A 20,425-nucleotide genomic window follows, 5' to 3' on the forward strand; every position below is an offset into this window, starting at 1 on the left:
GACTAAATCAACAACCCAGATCGTGAAAATGAAATTAAACAATTTCTTACATGGATCGAAGCCGATTTCTTCATCAATTGACGAAATTTGAATGATAGAAACACTTATCAACGCTCGAATCGAACGAATTGAGTGATTATCTCTAAAATCACCGGAAAAAACAAGTTTTTTTATGAAATTAAACTGGGTTTTTCTTCAAAAAAAAAAAAAAAGCTGAAGAACACGTTGATCGGGTGTTTGAATCATTGATTGGTGATGAAAATCGCACTATAATGTAGTGATTATTGAGATAGAAAGTGAAGAAATGGTTGAAGATAGTGGGTTTTGAAAATAGTGAGTTTTGAAATTACTGGGTTTTGAAAAGGAAGAAGAAAGGGTTGGATTGACTAAAATACCATTTTTCTTTATTTTAAGTGTTGCCATATGTCCTAATCCTATTGCTTCCTAAACTTCCTAGCCAAAATAAACTTCCTATTTGATCTTTACCCTACAAATAAAAATATATCAATTTAACTTAAAATATATAAAACAATAAAATAAATAAACTACCCTCTTCTTTAACAAAAATTAACCATTTTAATTTAAAATATATAAAACACTTAACTAAATAAAATTAAAAAAAAACTATTAACTATTATCCCTAAAAAACATAATATCCCACAAAAAGAAAAAGACATTTAACTGTTAAGAAATCTCCTCTTCTTCGTCTGATTCTTCCCCAAATCCAATAAATCTATTAATCCATAAATTCCAACAAGATCCATACCCAAAACCCCAAAAGAGATCCATAAATCCCAAAAATAGTCATCTCCAACGGTTACATTTCTTCTCTCTCTTCGGCAAGTTCTTAACCCAACCCATACCCCCCACCCTACCCGCACCACCGACCGCGGTGTGCGATAGCGGGTAGAGGCTACCCGTTGTGGCTTAACTGGGTGCCCCGAGTCCTCTAAGCATCAACAAATTTAATGTATGATAAGTGTAAATGTTACTAAAGTTAACTGGTTTAAAACCATTGGTCATTACATTGGTTACTTTATGGCAAAAAGGATACGATTAGGAAAAAAAAACAAGGGTAGTGGAGGAAACAAAAGATAAGTCAATAAGAAATCTAGATTTTTGCTCATGCATCTTTCCAACGTAGACTTTTATACAGTAAAAATAATAAAAACAAGAAGCAAAATGTGTTAAGTCAATTACATCTCAAATCACAAGAAAACTCAAAACACATCTCATTTTCGAAAGACATTGACCATTTCCTCTTACGAGCTCGAAAGACGGTGAATTTATATATATTATAATATATATGGATAAATAATCACCGACGATTTGATGATTATTGGTTTTGATCAGGACAGGAAGAATACAAAGAACAAACATCTAATTTACTTTTAGTTATTTCGTAAGGATTTTTCAACAGCTTCATCAATTTCAAACGGTTACATGGTTTATTCCTGCTATTTTTTTAGCTTCTCCATTTTTTTTTTATGATAAAAGGTTTTTTTTTTTTTACTTCAAACTCAAAACGATTACAAACTAATGGCAGGTAGACGAGCAACAAGCTGCGCCGCTTCTCCATTGATTCATTAAATGGTTAATTATATATATGACTTTTTTTTTGTTTAATGAGTTTTCGTAATGGATTATGATAATTTCACTACGTTTTTGCCTACCAAAGCTGTAAAGGCTTATGATGAACACAAAGAGCATGATGAGAATTCTATTATTCCACATATGTATTATGTTTGTATTTTTTGAACATCAAGAGTATAATGAACACGATGAACACAAAGAACACAATGTAATTCAACTGTTTTGATATATAGATCTACATCTTTCTTGTTTTAATGATTTTTGTATATTTCACTCTATAAATCTATATGATTAGGTTATCTACATACTAAAAGTGTTTATGGTATATTTCTTGTGTGTCGTATACAAAGAATCCCATACAATATATAGAGATAGCAAGGCTAACTAATCTCCTAATAATCTGGACCATAATAATCCTTTCCTAAAGTAAAACATATCTCTTCCGCTAATACTCCCCCTCAGGTTGAACGGGGGTCTGGACACACAGTCAAACTGGAATGAAAGCTTTGAAATAATTGTCTGGAAAGGCCTTTGGTGAAGATATCCGCATATTTGTAGGAGGCGGGCGCATATTTGTAGGAGGCGGGTACATGGAGAACACGAATGTGACCTAGACGAACCTTTTCTCGAACAAAAAGAATGTCGAGTTCCACGTGCTTGGTCCTTTGACGCTGAACTGGTTTTCAGATAAATAAACTGCTGAAACATTGTCGCGGTATACAAGAGTTGCACGGCGGATAGGGACATGTAGTTCTAGAAGTAGGTTACGTAGCCAACTTGTTTCAGCAACAACATTTGCGACCCCACGATATTCAGCTTCAGCACTTGAACGTGAGACTGTGGGTTGACGCTTCGATGACCAAGAGACAAGGTTATTTCCTAAGTATACACAGAAACCCGACGTAGAACGTCTAGTGTCTGGACAACCTCCCCAATTGGCATCCGAGTATGCTATAAGAGTAAAGCTGGTGGAGATTGATACATGGACTCCATAATGAATTGTTCCTTGAATGTATCTAAGGATTCTTTTCATGAATGCAAAATGTGATTCTCTCGGTGCATGCATAAGTAAACACACTTGTTGTACCGCATAAGATAAATCAGGGCGAGTGAATGTAAGATATTGAAGAGCCCCAGCAACACTGCGGTAGAGGGTGCCATCTTGTAAAAGAGGGCCGTCAGTGGCACTAAGTTTGGAGGATGTATTCACTGGTGTAGCACATGGCTTGCACAAGGACATGTTGGCACGATGAAGTATATCTCGAGCATACTGTGACTGAGAAAGAAACATATCATGAGAATTTCTTTGTACGAAAATACCCAGAAAACAGTGCAAATCGCCCATATCAGTCATGGCAAACTCACATGATAGGAGTTTAATAATGTGATGTAGAAGACCTGTAGAGGAGGCTGTTAAGATAATGTTATCTACATATAATAATAAGAAGGCCATGTTATCGCCGTGGCGATAAACAAATAAAGAACTGTCACATAAACTCCCCTTGAACCCATGCGAAGTAATAAATTTGGAGAACCGATTAAACCATGCTCTAGGCGCCTGTTTTAAACCGTACAAAGATTTACGTAGACGGCACACATAGTTGGGTTTAGACTGATCAATGAACCCTGGTGGCTGATGCATAAACACCGTTTCCTGTAGATTACCATGTAAGAAGGCGTTTTTGACATCTAATTGATGAATAGGCCATTGTCGAGATAACGCAATAGATCGAACTGTTTGGATTGTTGCCGGATTAACCACCGGACTAAACGAATCCATACGGTCAAGACCAACAGTTTGAGACTTCCCGTTCACCACAAGCCTATCTTTATAACGTTCAAGATTGCCGTTAGATTTGAACTTATGACGAAATAGCCACATACATCGAATGACCGGATGGGATTCCGAGTCAGGAACCAACTCCCATGTACCATTAGTTATTAAAGCATTATATTCATTGATCATAGCCGTTTGCCAATTCGGGTCGGTAAGGGCTTTAAGGTAAGAGGTTGGTAAAGGTGAGATGTCGGGTTGAGTAGCAGTGTGAAAAGTGTATTTAGGACTGGGCTTTGTGATGCCACCCTTCCCTCTGGTCGTCATGGGATGAGTGTTGGTGGGTTGTTGAGAAGGACCGAGTTGTTGTGGTTGGGATGTGGGTTGTGTGGCAGCGGTTGGTGACGATGGTGTGGGTGCTATGGGAATTGAAGTGGTGTGGGTGGTGCGGGATGGGGAAGTGGTTGGGGATGGTGGTGGTGGTGGGGTTGGGGGTGGGGGTGGGGGTGGTATAGGTGTGGATGTTACGGGAATAAAGGTATTGGTCAATGGTGTAGAGGTTGGAAATTGGAAACTGGATGGAAAGGAAGGTGCATCATCAAGGAATTGGTAGGCATTAGACGGTATGGGATCGGAAAATGGGAAGGAATTCTCGTCGAAGTCCACATGCCGGGAGATGTGAACACGACCAGTTAAAAGATCGAGACACCGGTAACCTCGGAAGTTTTCCAGGTAGCCTAGAAAAATACATCGACGAGATCGTGGGTGTAACTTGTGAGGTTTAATGGCCGCCATGTTGCGGTAGCATGCGCACCCAAATACTCGGAGATGGTCGTAGGTTGGATGACAATGATATAATGCGAAAGTCGGGGAGTTAAAATTAAGGCGTTTTGTAGGGATGATGTTGTGTAAATAAGTGGCAGTATTGAGAGCCTCCACCCAGTACATGGGCGGGAGGTGAGCATGAACGAGAAGAGCTCGGACGATGTCATTTAGACGTCGTATCATGCGTTCGGATCGACCATTTTGAGACGATGTTTGGGGACAAGAGAAGTGAAACACAAGACCATTAGAGTTTGCAAAATTATGAAAAGCATGGTTGTCAAACTCTCCCCCTAAATCACATTGAAAAGATTTTATATTTTTGTGAAATTGAGTTTGAACAAATTTGTGGAATTTGACAAAGGTAGTGAATGCTTCAGATTTAAATTTCAGTGGGTAGACCCACACGTAGTGTGAATAATTGTCAATCAAGACCATATAGTATTTATAGGATGTTTTACTTAATTGGTGAGGTCCAAAGGTCGCAATGAATGATATCAAACGGTGCATAAGTAAATGAATTTGACGAAACAAATGGAAGTCTTTTACTATTAGATAAGTGATAAGAATTGCAAAAACCAAATGAATTCTTATTGCAAGTAATCAAACTACGATTTGAAAGAAAATGTAAAATCTGGGAGCCGGGGTGGCCAAGGCGATCATGCCACTTATTTGATGATGACGATACAAGAAAAGCTTGAACCGGTGATGCAGAATGGATAGAGGTCGCCAGTGCTAACATGGTGTGAAAGGGGCAGTCCCGTCTTGAGATCCTTCAATGTAAAACCATTAGGGTCAAATTCAACATAAACATGGTTATCACGGGGGTAATTTTCTGACAGAAAGGAGGTTTTTAACGACACTGGGTGCATGAAGAATGTTGTTGAGTTTAAATGATTTATTAGGCTGTGTGTAAAAACCGTTCCCGGTACCCGTGATTGGCAAAGTTTGGCCATTACCGACAAATATATTTGCATTAATAGACTTAGATAAAGTAGTATGAATTTTATTAGTATCCGAAGTAATGTGGGATGACGCACCTGTATCCATATACCATTGAGGATCTTGTTGGTTGAAAGAGAGAGTACTGAGGGCTGCTCCAAGTTCAGTTGGGTTCAAAGGGTCAACATTGGACGGGCCTAGTTGTGTTGGATAAATGGGCTGAGGATGGTGTGGAGCCGCGAGCCCAAAGCCTGAAGCAGGTTGTTGTGGGTTGTAACCATTGTAAAATGCTTGTGGAGGTTGGGCTTGATTGAATTGCTGTGAAGGAGGTGTGTTGGGCCTAGTCCAGTTAGCCGTCCAAGGAGATTGCGCCGGATGAGGGCAAGGAGGTGGAGGTCCCCACCAACCGTACCCTTGACTCTGAGAGTTTGGAGCTGCACCTGATGCTGAAGAATAAGCATTTGGATTTGACTAGGTTTGTGGATAGTACCCGTTATTATTCCTGCCACGTCCACGACCACCGCAATAATTCCGGCCACGTCCCCGTCCTCTAGAGTATTGACGAGATTGAAATGGATCAAATTCTTGACCCGGGTGAGCCGAAGGAGGTGGTGGTGGAGCACCGATAGTGGGTTGCGACGTAGTGCTGTTACCCGGTGTCGGATTATTGTTACGTGTGGCCGCAAGGGCAGAGTGTTGTTGACGTGCTGCTTGTCTTCGCTGCTCTCGTTCAATCATATCACGTGCATTATCCCAGTTGGTGTTAGATTGATTGATGAACGATGCGACGGTGTCGTATTCCAGTGGAAGGCCCTGAACCATCTGCAAAACTAACCGCAATTCTGTCACAGGCTGATCGACATCTTTGAGTTGTTCTGCTATCTCCTTTAATTTCTGAAAATAATCATTCAGCGATTCACAGGAAGATAAAGTGGTAATAGTAAACGCATGTAATAGAGAAGAAGCTCGAGAGTTTTTGTTGTTTTGAAAAATTGACTGAAGCTTGTTCCAGGCCTGTTGGGCTGTTGTTTGATCCTCCAAAATTCTGACCAAAAGAGCATCTGATAGTGTTCCATATATCCATTGTAATACAATGGAATCGATCTTGGCCCAAGAGTCGTAACTCTCATCCGTTTCGGCTGGAGGTCCGGTGCCATCGATGTGTTGCAAAACTTCATAACCCTTGGCATGAAGCTTGAAGAGTTTAACCCATGCCGAATAGGTCACCTTGTAGCCGTCTAGGGTTCGCACCTTGTTTTGTATATTCGTGACAGAGTAGACAGGATGGAGATGTTTGGGTTCGGTCGTAACTGATGAAGAGGATGAATCATCTTTTCCTGTCATGATGCTGGAAAAAATAAAAAGGCGGTGGCTGTTTTTGTTTTAGGGTTTATGGATCTTATGCTCTGATACCATAATTGGTTGCATATATTTCAATCTAGTAATCTACATATATGTAAATGATCTTGTACGTGGTTGCATATATTGTTAGAACTTTTGAGATAGTTGATACTTGTGCTGGATTAGATTAGTAGTAGTTTGTAGCTAATTAGAATGTGCAAGGGCTTGTTTTGTAATTCTCTAATAGTAATGTTCCTGACCTAGTGTAGATAAGATTCCAGCAAATTTATAAATTTGCTGGCTGATCAGGAACACCATATATATAGCTCATGCCTTGTAACAAACTCAAGCTTTTGGCTCTTCAATGAATATTGGTGTTGTTACTTTCTCTTGTTGATCTTGTGCTCAAATATGATATCCAAGGTGTTTTATTCTTATATCTTATTGTTTGGATTCAATACAACACTTGTTGTATTCATTAATCCATTAGCTTCACCTTCATCTTTGATCTTTCTTAACTTTTCATATCTCAAACACCTAATCAATAGGTGTTATGGGTTAAAACAACCAACCACTGTGATCCGGATTCGTTTTGGGATCTACAATTTTGGTATCAGAGCCTTAGTGCTCTTGGTTATTGTGTTTTTGTTGAGATTTTTCATAGTTTTGAAGGTTTTTCAAAAGTTTCAAAGTTTTCAAATTTTTGGACCTCAAATGGATTGATTTGGTGTGTTTAATCGATAGGTTGTTGTTAATACATGATTAGGGAGTCATTTTGGACATTTTGATGTATCAAAACATGGTTTTTGAGCTGTTTTTGGGTGATTAGAGGGTTTAAGTTCGTGTTAAACCCTCTGTCCAGCGAAGTTAGCTTGAAGTCTGCGAACAATCTTTGAATGTGGCGAAATTAGTTTTTGAATATAGCGAAATTATTTTTGAAGATAGCGAACATAGCTTTGAACACAGCGAATTAAATCAAATCGCTGAGAAACTCATCGTAGAATCACTAATTTCGCCGATCATCATTCGAGCGAAATTACTGATCTTTAGCGAAATAGTGTCTAGTGTCCCTTGAGCGAACTTATCGAAGGCGACTTCGAGAACTGTGATACTGAACCACAGCGTTCTTATCACGGTTATCAGCGGAATTAACCTAACTATTGTCTGTGTTGTGTTTTGTCAGCGAAATTACCGTGATCGCTCGTGCAGGACTGCCCAAAATACTAGTGAAGGTCGAGGATCTATCAGCGAAGTTATTCAAGTGTCTTCGGTCATCGGCGAAATTAAGTTCATCACCGGTTGTCTGTGACTTGACAGCGAATTTATCGTCTGATCAGCTCCATTAACAAGCTAAGATGTCGTTGAATCAACTAAGTCCAATTGCTCAAGCGGAACTTGAGACTGGAACCACCACTCGTCCACCAAAGTTGAAAGGTGCTGAAGACTTTAGCACTTGGAAAACTCGCATTCAATCGTTCTTCGAGTACACGGACTACAATCTGTGGCTCTCTGTCACCGCTGGACCCCACATTCCAACAGTCGTTCGAGGAGATGCAGTAGTTGCTAACAATGATGCTACTACCTTTACTGATGAAGACAAGGCTCTTATCCAACGTGATCATCGTGCTCACGCTGCTTTAACCATGGCTCTATCAACCAACGACTGCAACATGTTTGAGGAACACCGAACTGCAAATGCACTCTGGAATGCATTAATTGAGTACTATGAAGGAAATGAAGAGTTGATCGAAAGCAAAAGAGACAAGGTGCAGAAACAGTATGACATGTTCTGTGGAGTTCGCGGAGAAAGCCTTTCTGACCACATCAGTCGTTTTCTGAATATGATGACCAAAATGAAGAAGGCGGGAAATCCTGTCACAAATCGTGCTGCAATAAAGAAGCTGCTAGATTCACTTCCCAAGGAATGGAGCCTACAATGCATGATGATCAAGAAGGATTTCCTCAACAATCCAAATCCTGTCACTTTGTCCGATCTGATCAATACCCTAAGAGCCTTTGAAATGGATGTCAACAAAAGAGAGATGAACACTGCTGGTTACCAACCAAAATCAACTCAAACCTCCGTTGGATTGAAAAATGTTGCATTCCTTGCTTCAGGGGGCACTACTCCACAAGCTTCCGACTTAATCTATGCGAACGCTTCCGCAAACGCATCAAAAGCTCCACAAGTTGTTGAGAAGACTATCACTGTTGACCCTCAAGCATTGAAAGTGTCCACTGAAAACGTGGCACTCTTCAACACATTTCTGAGCAGCTATGAAGCCCTGATGTCTGGGGAACTGAAAAAGGAGATGTTCACTGCTAAAGACATGTATCAGGTTGATCTAGATGATATGGAGGAAATGGATCTGAAATGGCAAATGGCCATGATCACTTTGAGGCTAAAGAAATTTCAAGATAAGACAGGGAAGCGGTTGGGTCTTGGAAAAGCTGGCTTTGACAAATCTAAAATCAGGTGCTACAACTGCAAGAATCTAGGACATTTCAAGCGTGATTGTCCTCTGTTGAAAGAAGGAAACAGTGAAACCACTCCTGCTGTTAGGCAAATCACAGTTGAAGAAAACAAGAACAATGCGTCTCCTAGCACGCCAAAAGCTTTAGTCGTCGAAGACTATGATTGGAGTGAAGAAATTACTGAAGCAAAGGAGCAAGTCAACAAAGCCCTGATGGCCAAAATCTCAGGTGAATCCTCTTCAAGGCAGTTTGAGAAGCAGACAGCTGGAATTCCAAAAGGAGACATTACTACTGACAAAGGTTTGAAAAGCATTCTAACTTCAGTGGAGCCTGAGAAGGAAGAGAAGTGTGGTCAAGCAGAGGAGCATGTTTCGAAAGAAGCACCTAAGAAGGACAAGGAAAAGGTCACAGCAGCCGCGATGAAAGCAGACTCATCAAAGGAGAAGGCTGACAAGGACTTGGTAAACAGTATTCCACTTAGTTTCAAAGAGAAATTATGCACACCTGCATGCGTTGATGTCGTGGCACATTACAAATTCTTAAATTTAGAATTTGAAAGACAAAAAGACAAAGCTTTAAAATTTAACAACGAGCTTAAAGAGAACGAGGCTGCATATCAGAGAAAGTTGAACTCAACTTTAGCTGAAATGCAAACTCTTAAAGAATTTGTGTTTAGAAAAGATTTTATGATTAATGATCTTACAGAAAGATTAGAAAAAGCTTTGAACGAAAAGAATAAATTACAAATTATAATAGATAAATGGAATGTCAGTCAAAAGGCCTTTACTGACATTAAAAACTGCCAACGATCAACGTTTGTGAAGGATGGGATTGGGTATAAGGATAGGCACGGAAACGAAAGAAAACTTTTCTTTCCTCCACATAGCAAAAACTATGTGCCCATGCCAACTCCTCATCCCGAAAACGATCTTATCAATGAAAAGGCCTCCGTTGAACAAAATGATTTTTGTGAAAATGAGACAACCGCTAACTGTTCTAAAAGCAATGCAAATCCCATTGTGTGTAAAGAAGATGTGTGCGATGAGGATGGAGACTGCAGCGGGTCTAAAATAGGAATTGGATATTCAGGCGACAGTTATTCGACCGTTAACTGGTTCGCCTGGAACTGTTCTAAGAAAAACAATGTTAAGGATGATTGTAATAGTTTAAGTAGGATGGATGACTGTAATGGCCGAGTGCCTAAATTTAAATCTTCGGATAACTGTAAGGGCCATGTGCCTACATTTGAGACCCGTGATCATGAACATTGTGTGTCTGAATGTCATGATTTGAATTATGCGTGTTGTGATGATAAAGTTGCCTGTAAATCTCCTGTATTTGTGCCAGAATTGAAAAAGAATAGTTTCGGAAAATTCCTCACAGAGGAAATTCCCGAATTTATTCCCTCTAGAACAGGTGTGATAGATTCAGAAAAGAGTGTCTCTGAAGATCATGGCAATGAAGTTTCAAACTCTACTGCCTCAGAAGACGAGCAAGGATCAGAAAGTTCAAGTGAAGATCAATCCACCAATGATGAAAGCTCCGAATGTTCAAGTTCTGAAACCATTGAAGATCAAGAGTCAGAAAGTCCAAACAAAGATCAAAGTTACTATGAGTCAAGTTACGAAGCAAGTGAAGAGCAAAGCTCAAGTGAGGACAACATGTCTGAAAGCTCATCCGATTCAGACAATGATGAAAAATACTCAGAAGATGAAAGCAGAGTGGACAAGAAAATGAAGAAAGCAGAAAGCTCAAGACTCTCATCACATACATCATCTTCTAACACCAAACGATCCAGACATAAAAGATGCTTTCGCTGTGGTCATTTGGGACATACAGCGAAACATTGTAAAACCAAGAAGTTTTCCAAACCAGAACATGATTTTCTTACAAACGTCACATATCATTTAAATTATCTTAAGAAATCTGTTAAAAATCTGGTGGAATCAACTGCCTATTTTTGGAAACAAAAAGAGGTCAATGTGGGTCAAAATCACGATAGAAGCCAGATGAAGCAAATTTGGGTTCCTAAATCTAGCTAATTTGTATATATTTTTTTTGTATATCAGAATAAACTGCAGAAATGGCTTCGGATGCTCATGGAATACATCTGGCATGTGGACAGCGGATGTTCGAGACACATGACTGGATTGAAGGAACTTCTGAAGAACTTTCGCTTCATTGATGGTGATTTCGTATCTTTCGCTGGAGACGAGAAAGGAGGAAAGATCGTTGGAGTTGGAGATGTAGTATCTGAAGCCCTCACGTTGGAGAACGTCAACTACGTTCCAGAATTGTGTTACAATCTTATGAGTGTCTCACAAGTCTGTGATAAAGGAATATCGGTGCTTTTCAATGACATGGAATGCTTGTTTCTGAAGCCCGGCTATGTTGTTCCAGCTGAAATGATCATGCTTACTGCTCCAAGACAAAACAACACATACGTGCTCAATATGAAGAATCCCAAGACAAACGACAATCTAACCTGCCTGATTTCTAAGGCATCAGAATCGGAGTCACTGCTTTGGCACAGGCGATTGGGGCATGTTAATTTTAAAAATATGAATAAACTCTCTAAGTTAAATCTAGTAAGAGGTCTTCCGGTTAAAGAATTCCCATTTTCTGAAAAATGTATAGCATGCGCCAAGGGAAAGCAACACAAGAAATCGCACAAGTCCAAAGCAGTGAATACGATTACTGCACCTCTTCAATTGATGCACATGGATCTTTTTGGTCCAATTAGTGTTAAAAGTCTTGCTAAAAGCTCTTACTGTTTGGTGATCACAAATGATTTCTCTCGGTTTTCTTGGGTCTATTTTCTTGAAGCAAAAAGCGAAACAGCTGAAGTTCTCAAAACATTCATCCCGCTGATTGAAAATGTGACCAAGCTGAAAGTGAAGTCGATCAGAAGCGACAACGGGTCCCAGTTCAAAAATCAGACCTTCATATCCTTCTGTGCTGAAAAGGGAATTCATCTCCAATACAGTGTGGCCAGAACTCCCCAACAAAATGGAGTCGCTGAACGCAAGAATAGAACGCTGATCGAAGCTGCATGAACCATGCTGGTGGACTCAAAGCTTCCAATCATCTTCTGGGCAGAAGCCGTAAATACGGCATGCTATGTTCTAAACAGGGTATTAATTGTAAAACCACACGGAAAGACTGCATACGAACTTCTTTTCAAAAGAAAGCCGCTCATTGACTTCTTCAGACCATTTGGCTGCTCGTGCACCCTTCTTAACACTCAGGAAAATCTCATCAAATTTGAAGTAGTGGGTGATATCTGCTACTTCATGGGGTATTCATCCACACAGAAGGCCTACCGTGTCTACAACAAAAGAACAAAGATGGTGATTGAATCCTACTATGTCGATTTTCAAGAAGGAAACTACACCAACACCGGAAGTACTCTTGATTGGTTCTATGATGTGGGTGTGATTTTCAACACCTTTGAAATTCCGGATGTAGTTCCAGAAACTGAGCCTATTGAAGACACTCAAGTTGAACCATTGTTTGACTCATCTGACATTGGTTTGACTCCATTTACCACCCGTCTATCTCCATCATCTGCTGATCCTATTCTGGCCGTGAATGAAGCAAATGGTGACACGTCGCCTGAGAACACCCAAGACAACGGTGCTTCTTCTTCACAGGTGAATGTGGATGAACCAACTCAAGAGGATGATCCACTAGTGATTTACGTGGATGAGCACTTCACCAATCTTCCGCAGCAGATTGAATCTATGACAAATGCCAGATACAAGACAAATAAAAATCATCCTCTTGAAAACGTCATCGGTGCAGTCGAAGAAGGAGTGCGTACACGCGAGCAGTCATCAAGCATCAACAAAGGGCTATTTGCAGCTTTTCTATCACAATCAGTTCCACGTGACATCGAAGACGCTATTCAAGACTCCAGTTGGGTTCAGGCAATGCAAGAAGAGCTATCTCAATTCAGGAAGCTTAAAGTTTGGGAACTAGTAGATTTACCTGAAGGAAAGTTTCCAATTGGGAACTAAATGGGTCTTCCAAAACAAGATGGATGATCGTGGAGTGGTAATCAAGAACAAGGCCCGACTGCAGGGTGTTGGGCAGGAAGAAGGAATCGACTACGAAGAAGTATTTGCTCCAGTTGCTCGACTGGAAGCAATCAGAATATTTCTGGCGTATGCATCATATAGAAATTTCAAAGTCTTCCAAATGGATGTCAAGAGTGCTTTTCTTTATGGGAAAGTAAAAGAAGAAGTGTATGTATGTCAGCCTCCAGGGTTCGAAGACCCTCATTTTCCAGGTCGATACTTCAAGTTGGACAAAGCGCTCTATGGTCTTCACCAAGCTCCACGTGCTTGGTACGAGACTTTGTCTACATACCTCTTAGAGTGTGGATACACCAGAGGAAAGATCGACATGACTCTCTTTACCAAAAAGATCGGGGAGGATGTAATGCTGGTTCAAATCTATGTCGATGATATTATCTTCGGGTCAACTAACGAGGCGCTGTGCAGAGAATTCGAGACCGTCATGAAGGCAAAATTCGAAATGAGCATGATGGGAGAGCTGAATTTCTTCTTAGGGCTAGAAGTGAAGCAAAAGGAGGATGGGATTCTTATTCATCAGGAAAACTACATTCGGGATATTCTCACGAAGTACAACATGAACGATTGTAAAGTTGCAAGCACCCCGTTCGCCTCTCAGACAGAGCTCACTCTAGATCCTCAAGGAAAACCAGTAAATAAATCCTTTTATCGCTCGATGATCGGTTCTCTGATGTACTTGACGGCTAGCAGGCCGGACATTATGTGGGCAGTGTGTCTTTGTGCTCGATTTCAGACAAATCCCAAGGAATCCCATGAAATTGATGTCAAGCGCATCTTCCGCTATCTCAAAGGAACTCCGAAACTAGGTCTTTGGTATCCTAAAGATAGTAATTTTGATCTTATTGCTTATTCTGACAGTGATCATGCAGGTTGTAAAGTAGATCGCAGGTCCGTATCAGGAGGATGTCAATTCTTGGGAAATCGTTTGATCTCATGGCAAAGCAAGAAGCAAACAACGGTGTCCACCTCGACCGCTCAAGCAGAATGCACCGCGGCCTATAGCTGCTGTTCACAAGTTCTCTGGATACAAAATCAGTTGCTGGATTATGGAATCAACATCATGAAGACTCCTATATTCATCGACAATGAAGCGTGTCTAGGAATTGTGAAGAATCCCATACACCACTCAAGAACAAAGCACATCGAGATTCGAATTCACGCAATTCGAGATGCTTATGAAAAGGGATATATTCAAGTGGTGCCAGTGGATACAACACAGCAGCGGGCCGACATCTTCACGAAAGCCTTCGATAAAACCCGATTCAACCAGTTGGTAACCTGGTTGGAAATGGTCAATTTCCTTGACTGGAAATGAATCTTGTGTTAAAAAAAACGTTTGTTGAAAGTAAAACAAGTATCGGTAAATGTCGCCCACCAAAAATATTTTCTTATTAAAATTTTATTTTCGGGCAAATGGACTCACGAGAATAAAGATTTTAGGGGGGATATATTCAGAAAATCCAAAAACGAATGCTTATGTCTAACTCCTGCTAGAGGAAGTGATAGAAAATTGCTAACACCTTGTCATTTCTTGCAAAAACAGAAAACAAAAGGAAATCAGGGTACCAAGCAACGATGTGTCGGTAGATTCAGCAACACCGACGAGTAAACTGCTGTTAGGGAGCAAAACATAATGTCTACACAAGAATTCTGGCTTTTCTCAGGCATTACGCATCTCAGTGGGTAACACGTTGCGGCATATGGCTTAATGGTCTTGAATCTTGCGTTGACAGATTGCCAAAATCTGAGATTTTGGGTCTTTATATTGGTATTTCATTCGGAGGATATCATAGGCGTTCTTCTGCTGCATCCAGATACATGCTGACCTAGACGCTATGATATTCTTTTAATAATAAGTGCCTTAAAAAAAAGGCCAAACCCTTACTAATAAGCGCCATTTTTGGCCAAAATCCATAATAAGCGCCATCTTTGGCCAAAATCCTTTGATAGATTAGTTTGGTAACTCTGCTGTACGGTGGTACTGACCTGTTCACCGAACTATCTATCTTAACCCTCGATAGCTCTTGGGATCTCTGTTGTACGAAAGTACAGACCTGATCTCCGTTCTATCGTTGAAGAGAATGAAACCAATATACTCACCCGTTATGAGGAATCTTTGTGCATACCTTGATCGCGGGGGTATGTCCTGATGTGGGACTCACGAGGGCGTAATGATTCTATTCTCAATAGCTTGTGTGGGGGCCATCGAAGACTTGTCAATATTACCGAAAACATGATAAAAGCGCTCTCCGAAGGCACGTTGAAAGAAGGATGCATGGATTTAAGTGGACAAGTATACTGGCAGTTTTTCTTGTGCCCTGGTTAGTAATTAATAATAATAATATATAAAGAATTTGGCGAGTGTTGGCAATATGATCTTCTGCAGGTAAGTTCGATGAGCATCGGATATTTCAAGAAAATTTGCATTAAATGGAACCTCCCAGAGCAAGAAATTTGAAGTTCGGAGTCAAAATGGCCCAAATTTTAGCAAAATTGTGAATATTTGGAAATAAATAATATTTCAATCGAAAATGGGCACGTTTTACGAGAAAGTTTGAAATCAACGAGCGAAATTAAAAATTGTTTGAAATCTAAGACTTGGTGGCGAAATTAAGATACCAGCGAAATTATAATTTCGCTGGTTATCAAAATTCGTATATATATACAGTTTTTTTTTAACCGTCAGTCAAAATTTTCAAACTTCTCATACTATTCAAAACGGCCTTCATCCTCTCCTTCTTGTTCATCATCGAACTCTTTAACATAATCGACACAAGATTCAGATTCAGTTAAGATTATCAGGTAATATCTTTCACTCAATCGCTACCCTCTCTTCGTGATCGGATTCGAGTTATGATTCCTGTTTAAATCAATGTGTGGGTTTTAGTCTAAGTTTTCTCTGTTTTGTTCTTGACATGTTTGAAATCTGTTATTGTTATGATGATTGTTTGTGGCCGATTTTCGTTACACTTCGGAACAACATGAGATTGCTTGAATCGCATAATGATGTGGGAAATCTGTGATTAAGTGGGTAAAACTGTTAGGGTTTTTAAGGAGGGTTTTATAAGAAAAGTTTGATGCCAGCGAACTTAATGATGAATGCAGCGAAGACAGCGGATTTAACCCTGGTCGCGGAAGATTAAAAGTCTCGAACGCGAGTTCGAGCACCCAGCAAAATAGACTAATTCTCCCGTGTAGCGATTTAGTCCGTTGTCCTCGCTGGTAGACCGTTTCCAAAAAGAAACTTTGTCATCGCTATGTTCGCTAGCTAATTTAGCACATGATCTGAGTAAGTTACCGACTAAGCTAAACCGGATCGCTAGCGAACTTGGTGAAGATGCAGTAACTAATCGGTCTGGTTCATCAGCGAAGACAGCGATGATCAATAGTCTCGAACGCGAGTTCGAGCATCCAGCCACATAGTCTAAATCGCTCGGGTAGCGATATAGTCTATTGTCTTCGCTGGCAGGTCGTTTCCGAAAAGAGACTTTGTCATCGCTATGTTCGCTAGCGAAATTAGGCTAGTCAGCGATGACCAATCTATGTTGCTGATCTAGTGTCCGATCTCGATAACCGGTACCAGCGAAGATATCACAGACCTGGCAGCGATATTAAGTCAAATTTTTTTTATTTTTTTTAATTGATGTAATATTATATTTAATTTAATCTTGTCTAAGGTCTGTAAATACTGTTTTGTGCATAGTTTCATGTGTAACTTCACCGTTCTAACTTGCCTCGTTTTGCGTGCCATGTGCAGTATGGTGAAGATCATCGAGTGGGATAAAACGCTGAAACATAATCAAAGCATCAACCTGGATGAAGTGCCTCTAGATTTTGAAGATGTAGCCAGATGGGTGCGTTCCACCAGAATTGGTCATGCTGTGGAGACAGCCGTTAATGTTTACAAGATTCACATACAAGAATTCTGGGAAAACGCAAAACCTGAAACTATCAACAACAAAAGAGGAATAGTGTCAATAGTTCGCAATAAAAGAGTAGAAGTAACTGAAGACAGGATCCGTCAGGTTCTGAAGCTGCTAGACAATGATCAAGATCCGTTACGCATGAGCAAAGATGATATTCTTATTGGTTTTCGAGGAATGGGCTACGCTGGAGATTTCAGTCAGAAGAAAGAAATTAAGAGAGGAGGACTCACCAGAGACTGGAGATTCATTGTTCATGTTATTTCTATGAGTTTGGCACACCGAAAGGGTGGTTTCGATGGTTTGAACTTAGAATGGTCGGCAGCTATGCTAAATCTGTGTCTTAATCAGAAGTTCAATCTCTCTGGCTTAATATTCAACTATATGCTTGAGAATGCAAGTGGAGCTACATGGGCGATGTATCCAAGATTCGTTCAGATGTGATCAATGACCAACACAAGGATCTTCCAAACGATGGAAATATTTATAAGTTCCACGTCTCCACTAGCCGTCAGTACACTGAGATAAAGACCAATGAATGGGTGCTGTTACATGATTGGATGTACCGAGCAGAGAGATTGCCAATAGTCAAGGAAGCTTATAAAAAGTACAAAGAAGCTGTTCGAGAAAAACAACAGCGAGCTGCTCAAGCTCAAGCCGAAGCAGCCTCAAAAGAAGAACGCGCTAAAGGAAAAAGGAAAGAAAAACAGGCGGCTGAAGACGAACCACCCAAAAAGAAAAGGGCGTCGGAAAGCACTGAACGATTTATGGAGGCAGGCATAAGGGCGGGCGAGTCAGAAGAACAACGCCAGCACATTAAAGATTTGAAAGCGATTCATGCCTTGCAAGAAAAGGAGAAAAGAGAAAAGAAGTTGAAGCGAAAAGAGATATCATCCTCAGAAAGACCAGAGACGGTGCCTGAGGAAATTCAAAGAATGAATGAATTTGTTGCCACCTTACTTGTTGATCCTGATGAAGTCCCAGCAAGTCAAGGCCCCTCCAAAGTGTCCCCTGTGAAGCCAACAAGGATTTCAAGGCCTCCAATACCTCCACAAAGGGTTCGTCCCTTTCAAGAACTCTATGACAAGCTAATCAAAGATACCGGGCCGTCAGTTGCAAAAGAAATCTGTCTGCTAAAGAATCAAGTAAACGACACAAACCTTCTGAGGGAAAAGATCAAGGATCAGAGGAAGAAAAACAAAGAAATGACTGCATACATGGCTAAGCAGTCCAAGTTCATCAGATTTCAGCAAGCAGGATTGGAGAAAATGTATAGAATGATGCGAAATATGTGCGAGAAAATGAAAGTCAAGCCCATGTTCACCTTCGAAGAAATCTTTGACTTCGACGCTTTCATAGAAGAAGAAACAGCTCGAAAGGAAAAGGAGGCTGAAGCTAAGAAAAAGCGTTTGGAATCGGTCAACAAAGTATCTGAGGGAAACGAAAGTGATGAAGAAGCCGTTGATCGAGATGATATGCCGGCAAAATTTCTCGATTGGGGTCTTGAAGATGAAGTTCTCTATGAACAAGAGAATGGAAAAACATTCGCTCCTGAACACCCTGAATGGTTCAAGAAGGAGAGAGAACGACTCCCGGATTTCTATCAAGTCATAACAGTGGAAAAGACTGAAGCCACTGATAAGATCATCAGCTGGATGTACGACAATCTTCGAGGGATGTTTGTGGTGAAAAGACGTGGTGGCGTTATGCAGTATTTTCAGACCGGCTTTGATCTTTTCTCTCTTCCTAGGTGGGATCTGTAGGAACTTGGTCGTCTAGACATATTAAACCCTGAAGAAAGAGGAATCGGGAGGGATTTCGAGCGAATAATTGCCAAAGAAAGTAACAAGGGTTTCCCGAATCATGCTCCTCAGCGTCCAAGACGCAGAGTGTCAAAAACCACCATCGATCCAGTAACCAGAAAGGGAAAAGTGACGTGGGTGATCAACCCAGCCACAGTTGTCACGAGGATTAAGCTCCCAGAAGAAATTCCTGTCGCCCTCAAGGATTTCAAGAAATGGTTTTACGACAGCAGGACCGGTGAAGCTGTAATAAGATCAAATGAAAATATGGATATTCGTATACTGGATCCAATGGATGTTTTTATGTTTGGGCTCTCAGATCTAACAGTGTTAAACGCTAGCCGTATAAACGTTGGAGCTGGCAATGCAAACATGGAGGAGGCAGCGTTATTTTAGAGAGCGGTGGAGCGAGCCTGGAGGTTGAAAAGAAAAATGCTGGATCTGGTTGATAAAATTGAGCAGAGGAAGGAAAAGGAAGTTAAGAAGAAGGAAGCTAGAAAGAAGAAGAAACACGAACGAAAGAAAGAAGGAACGTCTGCTTCTGCAACTGAACCCACCACTACATCACCACCTCCGGCCTCATCCACATATGAGGCCACTAAGGAGGACCAACCTATTTGTGAAGCCGTAATCATTCAAGAGACTCTGGAAGCACCAACTGAGACCGAGGCACCACCAGAAACAACAACTAACGAAGAAAATCCAATAGAGCCTGAGAAGCAAGCTACAGAGAATCCAGCCGCCACAACTGAAGAATGAAAAGACAAGTATGCAACGATCTAGGGGGGATATTGTTAGAACTTTTGAGATCGTTGATACTTGTGCTGGATTAGTTTAGTAGTAGTTTGTAGCTAATTAGAATGTGCAAGGGCTTGTTTTGTAATTCTCTAATAGTAATGTTCCTGACCTAGTGTAGATAAGATTCCAGCAAATTTATAAATTTGCTGGCTGATCAGGAACACCATATATAGCTCATGCCTTGTAACAAACTCAAGCTTTTGGCTCTTCAATGAATATTGGTGTTGTTACTTTCTCTTGTTGATCTTGTGCTCAAATCTGATATCCAAGGTGTTTTATTGTTATATCTTATTGTTTGGATTCAATACAACACTTGTTGTATTCATTAATCCATTAGCTTCACCTTCATCTTTGATCTTTCTTAACTTTTCATATCTCAAACACCTAATCAATAGGTGTTATGGGTTAAAACAACCAACCACTGTGATCCGGATTCGTTTTGGGATCTACATATATGTAATCTACATGGTTACATGTATGTAAAATAGTTCCGATCACTTATTGACCATACGATTTTGCTGTTTTTCCACCTTCAATTTCCTTAAGACTCTATCAATAAAACATGCAATCAGTTGTTTTTTCTATTGAGACCATGAGAAATTTAAACCCACAAACTTCCTCCTTTTTTGTTAAAATGCCCTTACATGATTTCAACCATAGATTAATACAGATTGGCGGTTGTGAATGGTTTTTCATTTTACCCAAAATTAGGGTTTCTCATGAACCATATGCGCATACCATTGGTTTTTAAAATGAAAATCACTTTCCGGCCATTCGATCTCTTTTCCCTAAAAATAGGGTTTCTCATGAACCATATGCACACACCCGTGTTTTTTTAAATGAAAATCACTTTCTAAC

General features: G+C 40.4%; 1 protein-coding gene across 1 annotated transcript; it reads right to left on the bottom strand.

Moving 5' to 3' along the window:
• Positions 1-5,602: 5,602 nt before the first annotated feature.
• Positions 5,603-6,475, bottom strand: LOC110897898. The gene has a single exon (XM_022144631.1). The coding sequence runs from the start codon at positions 6,473-6,475 to the stop codon at positions 5,603-5,605; it is 873 nt and encodes a 290-aa protein (XP_022000323.1).
• Positions 6,476-20,425: the final 13,950 nt, after the last annotated feature.

Source organism: Helianthus annuus, chromosome 4 (genome assembly GCF_002127325.2).
Source record: "Helianthus annuus cultivar XRQ/B chromosome 4, HanXRQr2.0-SUNRISE, whole genome shotgun sequence".
In the NCBI taxonomy this organism is placed as follows: domain Eukaryota; kingdom Viridiplantae; phylum Streptophyta; class Magnoliopsida; order Asterales; family Asteraceae; genus Helianthus; species Helianthus annuus.

Excerpts from the sequence above, each read along its gene's own strand:
- LOC110897898 (XM_022144631.1), bottom strand. The coding sequence starts at position 6,475 with ATGACAGGAAAAGATGATTCATCCTCTTCATCAGTTACGACCGAACCC.